Here is a 15,144-nt window from a genome sequence, read left to right on the forward strand (position 1 = left end):
TCCGTATTCCTGTGGTACTACTTTTAAGCGACGCCTGTCGATTAGGTGAGATAATAAAAAATCATCACGTGATCGTGTTTGTAATCTTTTAGGTACTCTGACGTGATTCGCGAATATTTCGGCTGTGAGAATTTAAAATAAGGTTAACTTTAATTATAATGTGTAAATAAGTCAATTAATTCTTTCGAAACCACGTATTTTCCAGCTTTCAAAATATTTTCGGATACTAATTTCCCCTCCGCTCCTTATTTTATTTTTAATCCGTCTTCGAAAAATTGACAAAGCAGTGGGTCTACTTCGACGAACGAAAGCTAGCAGGGGTTAGGCGTCTCATTATTGTCATTTTAGCTTGACCAAATACCCGGTGGAAGGCTCAACCTTCCGCTCGCGACTGATTGGCGACAATCCGATGCCGGGGTTTTGGATGCAACAATTAACGCGTCGAAAGGCTCGGAGGGAGGAAAGGGGTTGGGGCACGGTTGATGGTATAAAAAGGGTAAAAACACACAAATGGAGCACACTTTCTTGTTGATCTTAGCATCTTCAAGTATTATCTTTTCTCGCTGCTTCCTTAGTTTTCCCAGACACTTTGTTTATGGACGAGCCGATCCCTTTTCCAGAGTCGCAAGAATGGCCAGAATATGACCCGGATGACACGCAGCAATTGTGCAACGCAGCACGGAAAGTGGCAGGTCTTCCGATCATTTCGCCCGTCAAGCGCCAACCTTCAGGTAATATTATTAATCTATTACATTATGTAAATGTCACATAGGAATGAATAACCGTTGGATCGTGACAGTACCGTGTTTTTTTTATTATAGAGTTTCCAGATTCTGAATCTGAAACCTAGAACCATAATGGTTCTAGATTCAATCGATAAACATTACAAATATGATATAGACTCGGAACAACAAAAAGCTTCACATTCGGTTATTATAGTATATCATTAATTTATTAAAATTAAATATTCTTATATCATATTGATTTAGACACGACTATCATCGACGTAGCTAAGTACTAATCATAAATAATCATAATAGATAAATAGTCGGGGATTCTACAGGTGATGGGAATTCGTGTAATTTTCATGGTTTTATCTTGTTACTTAAAATAAAAATAAAAAAAACGGTGTAATATTAATAATTTTCTCCTTACATACTAGTATGTGTATCGATGCTTAAACTAACTTATCCTACAGGGGTTTGAATTTAACTATTGTTATTGAATTAAGAAACGGTAAATATGGTTTAAATCAAAATATTTTATTTTCATGACAATATTACATATTCCGTAATTTAATTTTCTACGCTTTGAACAATGCGCAATTTGAATTATTAGAATGATATTTACACACTATTGGACAGGGATCGGATAGTTCTTGGTACTTAGGCATGATGCCTGATGCCCCACCTTCAAAATAATACCCCATGTTATTTCTATGGGGCATGATGCCCGATGCCCCATAGAGGCTTAGAGCGTTCTCTCATTTAAACTATTACTAAACAAACATTACCATTGAAATTTTTTATCTGATGTAATTCATTGTCTTTTTCATGGTGGTCTGTAGACCGCAAAACAATTTTCGCTTTTCCAATCCGTTGATGTTATGATGAACGCCATAGAAATCTTATACTCCTATGAACGCATCTAGCTCGAGGACTTCTTTGCATAGTTTTAGCTGCACAAATAAAAAATTTTCTTTGCTTTTGAATTAAATCGCTATACATTTTCGTTAAAGAATGCCTTGGAGGTAATACTCCCTTTAATGCTTGGTTTTCACTAGCGCGCGCCAAAATGCAAGACTAACTTTGACACGTGCAGAAGTTTGTGCACGTGACAAAAATAACTTAAAGAGTAAGTTGCAAATTATTTGTTACCGCCTTAATATTACTTTTAAACGAAGAAATTACGTTCAAAATAACCGAATATAAAGTTTCGTTGCTTTATGTTTCGTAGATAATTAGAAATAATGAAAAGAACGGGAAATGTTTTTGAATTTTGCCGTGGTCATTGACGTCATTGACAACGAGGTATCTCATTGGTCGCTTTACCCAACATATATAGTTTAGGCTGGCATACAAATTCTTTCCATACTCTTTGTTTCTACCCCCTGGTTTTAGTCACGAAACCGGGGCTAGCCTACATGGCTTACCACGGGGTAACCGGCATGCTACTAGTTGGTAGTTTTCCGACATTTTACTCTAATTCCCCGTTTTCTTCGTTTTAATTATACTCTTTCCTGGTTTTAGTCATCCCCCGATTCGGGTGTGCGAGCTCGACAGCCTCGACATCGGTTTCTCTTAAAATGTCGGTTTATCGAATTATTAAATGTGTTTCTCTTTCAGTAAATATTTTTGCAGTTTTACACTTATGCGGTGCATTGTATGAGGATCAAATTGGAAAGTTTGATTGGTAATAATAATAGTGATAAAAAGCTTTTGCTAAAGCCATGTGTGTTAATTTTAAGGTCATAGTTTGTAAACTATGGTCTTATTAATGATATATCCATGGATTAAAATTACAGGCGACAAAGGTACATTGGTAAATTACGACATGGTCACATAGATGCTGGTTCAAATGGTGCTGAGTCTATCATCGTGGACACAGATAATAATGTTATAGCATCTCTTAACATGAAAAATGGAGACATTATATGGCGACAAATTTTAGAAAAGGGAGAATCTGGTGTTATAAACGCTTTATCGAATGAAGGAGGTAGCTATGATTCATATTCATTTTTATAAATAATCGTAACTATAGCAACCATTTTTTAACCAATGTTCAATTACAAATAGAAATAATCTCCGTCAGTGGAAATGGCCTATTTTTAAGAAGTTGGGACACCAATTCAGGTGTTTTAAACTGGGAGACTTCACTGCCTAATATAGAAATTTTAGAGTAAACACTCAAATAAATTATTTATGAAACGTAACTTCTAATTCAAAGTTATCTTTATAGTGAGCATTTGATGAGGTTTTTTGTCAGCTCTGAGAAGAAAGAAATTTTTGCCGTACAAATAAAACCTAATACTGGTGTGCAAGTCACAGTCTTTAGAATATTAGAAGGAAATGCTAAAACTTCACCTCATATATCTGCCCCTTGGATTCACAGTCATACAAGGTTACTCAATCACTGGCTCTGAAATAAATTAAAAAAAAATCTGTACATAAACTAAATAATATTGATTTCATAGCTGTGATTTTGCTAGTGGTACATATTTTGTTTGTGCCGTACCATCGACAAAATCTTTACAAGTTCTGAACTTAAACAATGGAATTGGTTTTGTTGAAGTTCCACTTAGGGTAAGAGTAATGAAATGGCGAATTATTATTTAACAATATATCAAAATATTGGTAATTTCACAGCTTCTGGGATTGCAAACGAATAAACCCAACACTGAACTAAAAATACAATCCATCCCATATCAAGATAGCTCTGATGAACCAGTTTTTGCGCTTCATTTAGGAGATGATGGAATATTTTTGGGACGCGTAGAAGTATCTGGCATGAAAATTGTCAAAGTTCTACCTAAAGTAATTATATAATTTATTAATTTTCTTTGCGATATAAGTAGTGCATATTTATATGAAGTAATTTTTTTTTCAGGCTTTGGAAGTGAGCTCATCAGTTATTAAAGGGCAATTAACTATATTTGCTATAGTAAATGAGAAAAATGTAAATTAAGTTAAGAGGTAAAATTGTTTTAGGTATTAATAATGTTATTTGTGTTTCAGAATTTCAAAGTTATGGCTCTAAATCCAACTGATGGAAAAGAAATTGAAAATTTATCGGGTGAATTCTATTTGCCTCCAGACCATGGAAAAATTGCAAAGGCAATGAATATATCGCTAAAAATTTCATATTTTAAAAATATTTGACTAATAATAAATTTTAACTACAGTTTTTCATATTACCATACTTGAGGAAAGATGGTTCGATGAGTTACAAAATGCTTGTAGGAACTACGGATGACGCTATAATATTAATCCACCAACAAGGTAATTTTAAGTGTTATACGAAGTATTTAAACTACTATTTGAAAGATTTTATCTGAAATTCTTTATCAGGTAAAGTCATTTGGACTAGGGAAGAATCTTTGGCTTCTATAGTAACTACCGAAATTTGGGATTTGCCATTATCAGATATGGATGTTAAAATTGAAGAAGAATTTGGAGCCTCTGATAGTATAAATTTGCAATGGGATTAAATAACAAGCCAGTAAAAATTAATACATTAATGTAATTCCAGCGAATGTATTTGCAATGCTATTGACGAGATTATCTTCGCAACTCTTGCAATTGCAAACTTTTCTATTAAAAACCTTATCACGATTGCAAGGAGAAGCTGAAACTTCAAAAGTTACTGGTTTTGGAAATGATTTGGTCCGGGATAAATTTGGTTTGCATAAAGTAATAGTTGCTGCTACTAAACCCGGAAAGGTTAGTTCAAAATCATATTAAGTTCAATTTGTTGTTTAAATATTTTATTCAAAAATTTATTTTAAGGTTTTTGGTATTGATAACTTGTCCGGAGAAATAATATGGAAGAAACTAATTCCTGTCTCACCCATTAATGCCAACAACAAAGAATTCTATCATTTGTTTGTTCAACGAACAACTGCACAATTTCCACACCCAGCCATTTGCACTATTCTTGGGAAAGCCCAGGTCTAGGAATTTAACATTTCCATGTTAGACAGGGTTGCCTAAAAATCAGGGAATTTTAAAAATTAGTAAAAATTGAGGGAAAAGTCAGGGAATTCAATTTTATCTTGATACTCTTTGAAGGTAATTTTACTCTAGATCTATGACAAATTCTATGATTTTTTCAACATTGCAATAACCTTCTTACTGAAATATAAGTCCATTTAAATTTATTAACTTCTGATAAAAGTTTAATATAAGATACAAAGTTTTACCTTTAAAAGTCAAGGAAAATCTCTTAAAATGATCAGGGGAAAAAGGGAAGAGTCAGGGAATTTGAATCTCAAAATTTTGTGGCAACCCTGTTAGATTTAAAAAAAACTAATTTTATATTAATGTATAACAGAATGAAGATGTAACTTACCTTCATTCTCTTAATCCTATAACTGGAAGTGACGTAACATCAAAGAAATACGATTTTGAAGTCATTCAAGCAATGATGTTGTCCGAAATGGATGATAATCACATAAAAGGCCTTGTTCTTTTAGATAGAAATTTAAAGGTATCCTAAGAGTTTAAAAATCTTGTATATTTCCATTCACGCATATTTAATATAAAGTTTTTTGCTTTATTCATAACCCTTTTAGGCACATATATTTCCACAATCAGCTGAAAAAATATTTCTGCAAACCAAAGCGAGTCATTACATATTTTTAGCAAATACTACAAGTGGTATTTTATCGGGCTATACATTTATGGCTTCAAAACCTGGGGTATAGATAATTATCTTACTAACCATATTTATTCATATAATAAAAACAATTATTTAGTCGCTAGAAGCAACAGAAGTATGGAGGGTAATCATTCCAATAGAGTACCAACAAATTACTCAAGTTGTATTGAAGGGAGTTACTGGTAACATAAAAAATAAAAGTTGGTTATTTTCTCATGCTCATAAATTGTCCTAATTGCAGAACATGTGCATTCTCAGGGACGAGTAATGGGTGACAGAAGTGTCCTCTATAAATATCTAAATCCTAATTTAGCTGTTATTGTTACTGAGGGAAGCGATCCAGTTCAAAAATGTAAGCACTGGAATATTAACTAATTATTATGGAAAAATAATCAAATTGTTTCTTAGACGTTTTAAACATTTATCTTTTGGATGGGGTAACTGGCATGATTATTTACTCATCAAGCCATAAGAGGTGTCGCGGACCAGTTCATATTGTGCATTCTGAAAATTGGATTGTGGTAAATTTTACTTTTAATACACAATGTCATCTGTAGTATTAAAACCTTCGTAATTGCATTTTACAGTATAGCTATTACAATGAAAAATCTCGCCGAATGGAGATGTCTTCCATCGAACTATACGAAGGAAAAAGTCAAGGCAATACCAGTGCTTTCTCCTCATTAAGCCCTCCTCCTGTTCCCATAGTAGAGCACCAATCTTTCATATTTCCTGCTGGCGTCGAGGCCATGACTGACACAGTCACTGAAAAAGGAATCACTAATAAACATATTCTAAGTTTGTATCAATCACAGATATCAATAATCTAGTATGTGTGACACTTGTAGCCTAGTTAATCCATTTTTTAGTACCTTCTTCACCACTGAAAATTAATCAGAGGATTAGAAAATTTATTTTCCAGAAATTTAGCAGTCTGTGAATTTTCTTCTATTTGACAGTTAATACTTCCAGCAGTGGCAGATTATGTTGCTGTGAGGTAGGGGTGTGGGAGTAGTGTTCACTGGTTAAAGAGGTTTTCTCCCGAATTCTTCGGTTTACTCTTTCCATGAAATCTTGTAGAGGTTAACAGTAATAGTGAGTGTAGGGAGCTGTTGGCTCGCGTAGCATGAAGGGCTTGCCACCACCCTCCTACGGGTTGTAACCCGGCTACCTGTCATTAAAAATCGCTAGATGACTTGGTGCATTGGGTATTAGCATTGTTGATTATTATTTTTACAATGAAACCTTCGTCCCTTAACTTTCAAGTAATTTCTAGGCCTTGGGTACTCGTCGAGATCGTCTTAACTCTCTCACCTCTACTTCGATGCCCTATGCATCACGTTTATAATTTTTTTTGCTGCGGAATTTTAATACCAACAGGCATAGTGGGCAACCTGTCACTGCTACCAACTTGAGTGGTGTTATGAAAAAAGGATGTAGTAAAAAACTGTCACCAAGTGTTATACATATGCTTTTTTGGGGATATCTATAAAAATATTAAATTTTACAATAAAATTCTTAGTTGCTCTACCATTGGGAGGAATTGTGGAGTTACCCAAAGCATTTTTGGACCCACGAAGACCGATACAACCTTTGGCAGAACATAGGGAAGAGGGTTTGATACCTTACATTCCCGAACTACCAATTACCTCTGAAGGAATTATCAATTATAACCAAAGCGTAATGCAAATTAAAGGAATTCATACTGCACCATCTGGATTGGAATCTACATGTTTAGTTTTTGCATATGGCTTAGGTAAAACTAATTGCTGTGATATATTTTGAAAAATAAAAATTAATAATTTTTTTCCAGATATTTACTACACGCGTGTGACACCGTCAAAAACATTTGATATCTTAAAAGACGATTTTGATCATTTACTAATCTCTGCTGTTTTAATAGCCCTACTGTTATTATCGTACATGACAAGGAAATTAGCAGCCAGAAAAGCTCTAAGAGCAGCATGGAAATAATTTCAGAATATTTATTGAACAAAAAATTCAATTTTGTAAAAAAAATATAATATAATGTTTTTCATTTACATTTCACCAACTTAAAAATATCACCGCATCTGTCTACATACTGAAAAAAAATTGTTGCTTTTGAAAATGTAGCAAAATTTTTACAATAAAAATTACCTTCCCTTTAAGTTACGAATAAAAATAACAGATGACACCACTGAATTTACCTACATATAAACCGGCAAATACATGTATAATTATAGTCGGCTAGTTCAAGGAAATATTTATACTAGTGACTCAGCTTAGAGTATTTCATTCATATGATAAAGTAACCACTACAAATACTACTTTTCACGGCGCTTAGAACAAAAACAAAATGTGAGATTTTTTATTTGGAATACTAGTTATTTGAATTCTGAAATTTTTTTGTACACCCTAAATCAGGGTTTATTTAGATTTTAATGCAACTACACCAATTGACAAAGATGTAGTTATTTGTATCAACGAAGCCATGCTCAATGCTTGGGGAAATCCAAGTTCCAACAGTGAAGCTGGTAATTTCTTTTTGTGATATATGGCAATAATATATCTATAATTTTTTCATTTTCTTGTATGGTGGAGGTATACTAGCCAAAGAAACTATAAAGAAATCTAGAAATTTTGTAGCTGATATGATTAAAGCTAAGAATCCAAATGGTAATTAAATATTTTATATTTTTACTTGAATAATGTAACAAAATTTAGCTCTAATACCATAATTTATCATAGAAATTATATTTACATCAGGTGGTACAGAGGTACAGTATTGAAAATAAGCGTTGGCTATTTCTATAAAAGATTTACCTCTAGTAATTTTAGGCAAACAATATGGTAATTCATACTGCCATTCAAAATTTTAAAAAAGAAAATTTCCCATCTAATGGTAAAATTATTCAAGTTCCTCATATAATTACCTCAAACATGGAGCATGACTCTATAATTTTGCCACTTAAACATTTTCAAGAAGAAAATAAAATAGGTATGATACTATACTTTCTATAGGAAAAAAAAAGGAAATTATATTAATGTGTTCTACCCTCTCAGAACTTTCTATAGTTCCTGTTTCAAAAAAAACGGGTACCATTGAAATGGAAGATATATTAAATCATATTAAACCAAATACAACTCTTATTACTGTGATGTTAGCCAATAATGAGACAGGACTTATTCAGGTAAATATATGTACTATTCAGTGAAAATAAAATTTTAAAATTATGATTATTTAAATGTAGCCCATATCTCTTATTGGACAATCTCTGATCTCGATAAACAAAACTCGAAACCAAATTAATCTTCCTAAAATATTTTTCCATACTGACGCTGCTCAAGCTATTGGTAAAATTCCAGTCGATGTTTCGGAATTAGCAGTAGACTATTTAACAATCGTAGGCCATAAGGTATGAGTTTCGTCAAGTTCTATATACTTTGTGGTGTTTACAATAATTCAAAGTAACATTTTTATCAGTTTTATGGACCTCGAATAGGGGCATTATACATTAAACATGTAGGTTATATCCATGAGACACCACTTTGTGCAATTTTCTACGGGGGAGGGCAAGAAAGGAATTATAGACCTGGGTAAATTAATTTGAAGCATCTATTTGCAACAATAAAATAAACAATAATATTGCTTCCAGTACGGAAAACACGCCTATGATTGCTGGGTTAGGGAAGGTACTGTATTCCTAATCATTACTGTTTCATATCAATAATAAATATGATCATTGAGATTAGGCATCAAATTTAGTAAGCAGCAACATAGAAAACTATCAAGCAATTATGGCTGAGATTCGCAACTACTTGGAGGACCAATTAAGAGTATACAGCTTGTTTCACTACCATTAAAGTTATATTTATAATGAATATATTATCTTTGTCATAGAAACAATTTGGGGGCAAAGTAGTGTTCAACAGCATAAGAAAAGGCATAGAACGACTACCTAACACTTGCAGTGTTGGTTTTAAGAATTGTACATTAACTGGTACAAGACATTTGTAAAGAACTCTTTCTCTAACTTTAATTTCATTTTCCCAACGATTACTAGGAAGAGAGATATTGATGCAAGCTAATAATATTGAAGCTAGCGTTGGCGCGGCTTGTCATGGGTCAAATAGTTCTAAGTATATAGGTTTTTTTGCTAAACTTTTAAAGTGTTTGAGCCTTTGTTTAAAAATCATTAGTATAAGCCTAATCTTGGATTAATAATAGTAGGGCTATTATTAATCTAAGGCCTAATCTTACGATTTTTGACAGTGACATTTATTATAAGCCAAGGCTTTTGTAAAAATTATTTCCGCGATTAAAATCTAAGAAAGTGCCATACGAAATTTATTCAAAAATAAACCGCTTTAAAAGAAATTCTTACCATAACAAAATTAAAAACTTAAAATTGCTGAAAATAAAAACGACGAAGTCCAAAAAGGCGCCAGAATATGACGTATGACGATAATTTATATTCACGACTTTCACGTGGCTCATGAAGTACCACGTGGTTGTAAGGCGGGAAATTTTATTTTTTTTATTAAGCGATATTTTGTTGTTTGGTCATAGAAATGTCCTAAAGTTTTTTTATATTTTCTAGACTTTCATCTGTTTTATTGGCATCTGGAGTTAGAAAAGAAATTGCCATGGTCACTTTAAGGTTAAGCGTGGGAAGAGAAACAACGAAAACTGATATTGATAGTGCAGTTTTCACGCTGAAGAGAGTTTTGGAAAAAAATATACCAAAAATATATTAAAATTAAAATATCAGTTTATTAATTAGTAAAATACATGTGTATTTAAAATTTGTTGATTGAAACTTTAACCATTTAAGCTTTAAACCCAGCAAAAAGCTTTTTTTTTATATAATTGGGCATATCACAGAGTTTCAATCTAACGACTAGTAATTAAACATAGGTAATTGAAAACAAAATTAAATACTGAAGCGATGAGCAAATGATAAAATTGATATAAAATTATTTAAAAATTAACTTTTATAATAATAAAAAACTTAACTAGCAAATCTACCGTAAATCTTTTCTTTTAAACCTTTACCAAAATTTTTCATAACAAATACAAATGCTATGATCAAAGCTATTCGAACTATAAGTGCGGTCGTACCACAAGCAATAATGCTGTATCGTAGAATGTGACTGTGAATTTCATTCAACTAAAAAATATATTTTTTTAAAATATATTTGATCAAAGAACTAGGTAAAGCATACTTACACTAATGAATTTGTAAATAACATACGCAGGTTCTGCCCAAAATGTCAATAAAAATATGACTGATAGAATCTTATTTTCAAGACGGCTCTGAAGTGGAAAAAATAGCTCATTATCCACAAAACTTTCCTCTTAAAAAAAAAAATTACCGCTAAATAGCCCAAAATTATCCATAAAACAGAAAATGGTACTCCAACACCTAGTATTATTTTTTCCAGATCACCGAGGTCAATTCCATTTCTCATGACAAAAACCAGCATACTGACCTATGTAAAATTAAATGAGCCCCTTTAACTTTAGGTTTATAACCAAAATTAGTTTATGTTTACTTCAAGTTGCAGATCAAATCCCAAAAGGCTCGATACTAAGAACAGAACATGGCAAGCTCTATGTAATCCCATATTCCCACCAACAGTTCGAAAGATCAGATCACCAGATTTAATATAATCCTGAATTACGACTCCGCCTACTCCCATTACAGCTAGTCCCAAAATTAAAGCCACAACCATCCGAACCTTAAAAATTACAATAAAAATTTAATATAAGGAACAATTATGGTGAAAATACAAAACTAATATATCACACCAATTTTAAAATGATCTTATCTCCATAGGCGTAATTTAAAACGCAATAGACCATGACAATTAAAGTACTACAAATGCAGACCAAAATCTCGTAAAACCTCTCCATGAAAATTCCGTCAATTGCATAATGGAGGCAAAAAGCTTCAATTTAACAGAAAATACTGTTATAAAAGTGGAGTTATGAAGCTATCAATTTTTTTTATAAATTACCAGTTGTTAAAAGTAGAAGAATAGCAAATGTATAGTCATCGCTAGATTTATCTAAAGTTACCAGCCTCTGAATTGTTAATCCTAACGATAGGGCAAAGCTTATGATGGAAAGAATTAGAAAAGAGATCTCTGTTGGTTTTAAACTTCGGCAAGTTTGCACCTTAATGGAAAATGTACAAAAAATGATTTTAAGTTTTTGAACAAATTTAGAAGGATTTAACTTATCCGTACAGTTCCAAAAATAGTTTGTCTTGTTGTGGGCACAACTCTGATGCCCAGATCTTCAAATGTTATTGGTTGTTCTGGTGTACTTTCATCTTTCGATATGCTAACTGCGCCTTCCATATTTTCTTTTTTGGAAAATGTACCATACATAAATGTGTCACTGATACCTTAAAACAAGATAAATTGAAAAGCCAAATGAAATACTTCGAAATTACAAAAACATTTTAGAAAAATATTTAAATTGTATTAACATAATACTTAAATTATATAACTAAGAAGTTTTTTCTATATTGTTACATTTTTAAGAAATCAACAGGTTGACACCCCCTGAATAAAGCCTTGCATAACCAGACATCATATTCCTATACTTTTTTACTTTTGGAAAACTAAAAAACGTGATAAACTTCCTCCTTAATAATGACCTTGATAAGACAATGAGACAGAGCCCTCTATTTCCAAATACAAATTTTATTGATTTAAAAATACTATGTACAATTAGAAAGTATAACATTTCTTTTAAAATAATGTAAATGTTTTATATATACAATTAACTACAGAAAATGACTCCCACCCAATAAAACGATAATGAGAAATTAAACTGAGGTAAAATAATTATTTCATTTTAGTTTGAGAATGATTATTAAAACCACAATAGCCATCAGTTTTTTAATTAAAAATTAGCAAATATACCGTTATTTTTAATGGACATTTGGAATTTTTAATGCATCATTATAAGACATAAGGTTGTTATGGATATTGCGATTACCAGAAATGGAACCCAGGTCTTCAAAAACGCGAAAAAGCTACAAAAATGGTAAAACCAGTTTGAGTCATTAAACTATGCTTATAAACGATCTAGTTTGAGAAGCTCACCTAACATATTTTCCACGAATCAACATGAGAAAAGCTAACTTCACCATGTTCCAGTTGCTACTCTTACTGTAATTCATAAGGTTGAGAGCCATGGCAACGTGAGAATGGCAGTTATCACAAAATAGATTATGCTAGAAAAGTGGAACTCTTTTCGTTTTGAAAACCTTACAAGTAAACCGCCATCACCACCGAAAGAAACTGAAATCTCTAATACCATTCTATGTTTATATTCTTCAGAGGCATCTAAGACACCACGGTCCCAGCCTTGCATTCCCCCACTGGCTCTATTGGGGTTAAGAACCCAATATTTTGTGGGTTTTCCAAAAGCCATTTCATCTTCCTTATTAATATATCAAAAATTCAATATCCACGAATCAGAAAAATTATTGGATCAGTGTAATCTTACAGAAACAAAATAAGGTCCAGCAAAATCTCTAATAACCCCTGAAGAGAGAGCAATACCCATATGCCCGATAAAAGGGAATAGCCACCTAAAACCACAATTATACTTGAAATTAATTATATTTATATTTTAATATAATATTTTGAAAGTCAAGAGAATGTACAATGCCAACACAGAATTCCATACTAAAACATGTCAAACAAAAATCCAAGGCTTACGTCAAAAGTGGAATTGGAGTCCAAACTATTGAAAACGGATATCGACAGAGACTGTGATCGACTTTTGTATTGGTTTGATTCATTTCAATAATGCTATTTTCCAAATTTGATGATTTAAGGTCCATAGTTTGAAATGATCATAACATGACGATGAATTAGAGACTTGGAGTCCACAATGAAAAATTATGAAATTTCAAAATTAGGACTTCTACCATAACATCAACCCAGCTTGGACAAACCTAATTTGCCAAGATCATACGAAAACATACTTTACCAACTCCAATTTCTCTCTGGCTCATGTGGACTTTGCGTCATTTCGAATACACCCAGGTTGAACAACTAATATTATTTTTCAGGTTTATTGAAATTGAATGTAATACCATAAGTAAAGTTAAAAAAGTAGTTGAAGTAGAAATTTATCAATATTATTTTAATTTCCAATAGATGAAAATGTATAGTAATTAGAAACACTAATAGAAATAAACAAAATATTATAATAAAAAAAATTTGGAAATTTAATCCCAATGAATAATACAAAGATATACCAAACAAACAGCAGTGTTTATTTAGAGCTCGGGGAAACGGATAAATTAACCGACAAAATTTCAATTAATCATAACAAAAAATTTATTAACTGTTTATTTATGGATATTTTTCGCCACTATTATACGATTTAATTCGGATAATTTTCGGATATGGTTATAAAAAAATTAAACAAAAAATTTATTATCTGAACGCCGAGCCCTACGTTAATTGGTAAGTTGCCAACTTCGCTAAATGCGTTTTCAATGGGACGAATTTGTCTAACAGGAAATACCGGTACAAATGCTTTGCATACCAGGACTTACCATATGGCCGGTGCCTTTGAGCCATTTGTTTCCCTGGTATGCCGGGGTATACTAACCTCCAGGGGCAAATATTGGTAATTTACCAACTTCGCTTAAAGCCTTATCAATGGACCGTTATCCTCGATTTATTTTATTGTACCACCAAATACCGTTACAGATGCTTTCAATATCAAGAGTTATCATGTGGCCGGTGCCTTTGAGCCATTTCCCCAATGGTATGCTGGGGTAAACTAACCTCCAGGGGCAAATATTGGTAATTTACCAACTTCGATTAAAGCCTTTTTAATGGACCGTTTTAATCCTCGATTTATTTTATTTTACCACCGAATACCGGTACAAATACTTTCCAAACCAGGACTAACGATATGGCCAGTTCCTTTGAGCCATTTGTTTCCCTGGTATGCCGGGGTAAACTAACCTCCAGGGGCGATTATTGGTAATTTACCAACTTCGCTTAAAGCCTTATCAGTGGACCGTTATCCTCGATTTATTTTATTGTACCACCGAATACCGGTACAAATACTTTCCAAACCAGGACTAACCATATGGCTGGTTCCTTTGAGCCATTTGTTTCCCTGGTATGCCGGGGTACACTAACCTCCAGGGGAGATTATTGGTAATTTACCAACTTCGCTTCAAGCCTTTTTAATGGATCGTTTTAATCCTCGATTTATTTTAATGTACCACCGATAACCGGTACAAATACTTTCCAAACCAGGACTAACCATATGGCCGGTGCCTTTGAGCCATTTTTTTCCCTGGTATGCCGGGTAAACTAACCTCCAGGGGTGATTATTGGTAATTTACCAACTTCGCTTAAAGCCTTATCAATGGACCGTTATCCTCGATTTATTTTATTGTACCACCAAATACCGGTACAAATGTTTCCATATCAAGAGTTCTAATGTGGCCGGTGCCTTTGAGCCATTTGTTTCCCTGGTATGCCGGGTAAACAAACCTCCAGGGGCGATTATTCGTAATTTACCAACTTCGCTTAAAGCCTTATCAATGGACCGTTATCCTCGATTTATTTTATTGTACCACCAAATACCGGTACAAATGCTTTCCATACCAAGACTAACCATATGGCCGGTGCCTTTGAGCCATTTGTTTCCCTGGTATGCCGGGGTACACTAACCTCCAGGGGAGATTATTGGTAATTTACCAACTTCGCTTCAAGCCTTTTTAATGGATCGTT

General features: G+C 32.9%; 4 protein-coding genes across 6 annotated transcripts; 2 read left to right on the forward strand and 2 right to left on the reverse strand.

The window, feature by feature from the left end:
• Window positions 1-2,134: 2,134 nt before the first annotated feature.
• Window positions 2,135-7,526, forward strand: EMC1 (ER membrane protein complex subunit 1). 2 transcript variants are annotated; one of them, XM_090162066.1, is made up of 21 exons: window positions 2,135-2,180; window positions 2,346-2,412; window positions 2,525-2,715; window positions 2,796-2,898; window positions 2,959-3,120; window positions 3,194-3,302; window positions 3,366-3,533; window positions 3,607-3,675; window positions 3,735-3,833; window positions 3,902-3,998; window positions 4,068-4,184; window positions 4,249-4,439; window positions 4,506-4,667; window positions 5,050-5,205; window positions 5,291-5,416; window positions 5,474-5,558; window positions 5,618-5,728; window positions 5,785-5,897; window positions 5,964-6,174; window positions 6,899-7,132; window positions 7,190-7,526. In XM_090162066.1, the coding sequence occupies exons 1-21, from the start codon at window positions 2,144-2,146 to the stop codon at window positions 7,348-7,350; spliced, it is 2,769 nt and encodes a 922-aa protein (XP_090018192.1). In that variant the 5' UTR covers window positions 2,135-2,143; the 3' UTR covers window positions 7,351-7,526. The 2 variants fall into 2 exon arrangements, with proteins under 2 accessions (XP_090018192.1, XP_090018191.1); XM_090162065.1 differs by lacking the exon at window positions 2,135-2,180 and having other exon boundaries at window positions 2,238-2,412.
• Window positions 7,527-7,588: 62 nt separating this feature from the next.
• On the forward strand, window positions 7,589-10,394 carry LOC149925967 (selenocysteine lyase-like). Its single transcript, XM_090162067.1, has 13 exons — window positions 7,589-7,716; window positions 7,783-7,892; window positions 7,960-8,034; window positions 8,107-8,135; window positions 8,197-8,356; window positions 8,422-8,549; window positions 8,610-8,774; window positions 8,843-8,955; window positions 9,015-9,051; window positions 9,112-9,195; window positions 9,260-9,359; window positions 9,423-9,498; window positions 9,960-10,394. Coding segments are annotated over exons 1-13 (1,236 nt in total). The 5' UTR covers window positions 7,589-7,714; the 3' UTR covers window positions 10,117-10,394.
• On the reverse strand, window positions 10,108-12,002 carry LOC149925968 (uncharacterized). The gene is made up of 8 exons (XM_090162068.1): window positions 11,902-12,002; window positions 11,611-11,771; window positions 11,380-11,539; window positions 11,171-11,310; window positions 10,915-11,100; window positions 10,735-10,851; window positions 10,589-10,675; window positions 10,108-10,529 (listed from the first exon to the last, which is right to left on the reverse strand). The coding sequence occupies exons 2-8, from the start codon at window positions 11,752-11,754 to the stop codon at window positions 10,371-10,373; spliced, it is 993 nt and encodes a 330-aa protein (XP_090018194.1). The 5' UTR covers window positions 11,755-11,771; window positions 11,902-12,002; the 3' UTR covers window positions 10,108-10,370.
• Window positions 12,003-12,173: 171 nt separating this feature from the next.
• LOC149925969 (transmembrane protein 222) lies at window positions 12,174-13,312 on the reverse strand. Of its 2 annotated transcripts, XM_090162069.1 has the most exons (5): window positions 13,099-13,311; window positions 12,884-12,968; window positions 12,692-12,817; window positions 12,478-12,608; window positions 12,174-12,407 (listed from the first exon to the last, which is right to left on the reverse strand). In XM_090162069.1, exons 1-5 carry the CDS (start codon window positions 13,221-13,223, stop codon window positions 12,323-12,325), a joined length of 552 nt encoding a protein of 183 aa, XP_090018195.1. In that variant the 5' UTR covers window positions 13,224-13,311; the 3' UTR covers window positions 12,174-12,322. The 2 variants fall into 2 exon arrangements, with proteins under 2 accessions (XP_090018195.1, XP_090018196.1); XM_090162070.1 differs by lacking the exon at window positions 12,174-12,407 and having other exon boundaries at window positions 12,474-12,608; window positions 13,099-13,312.
• Between the last annotated feature and the right edge of the window lie 1,832 nt (window positions 13,313-15,144).

This window comes from Leiobunum rupestre, chromosome 10 (assembly GCF_980474605.1).
Source record: "Leiobunum rupestre chromosome 10, qqLeiRupe1.1.hap1, whole genome shotgun sequence".
NCBI lineage: Eukaryota > Metazoa > Arthropoda > Arachnida > Opiliones > Sclerosomatidae > Leiobunum > Leiobunum rupestre.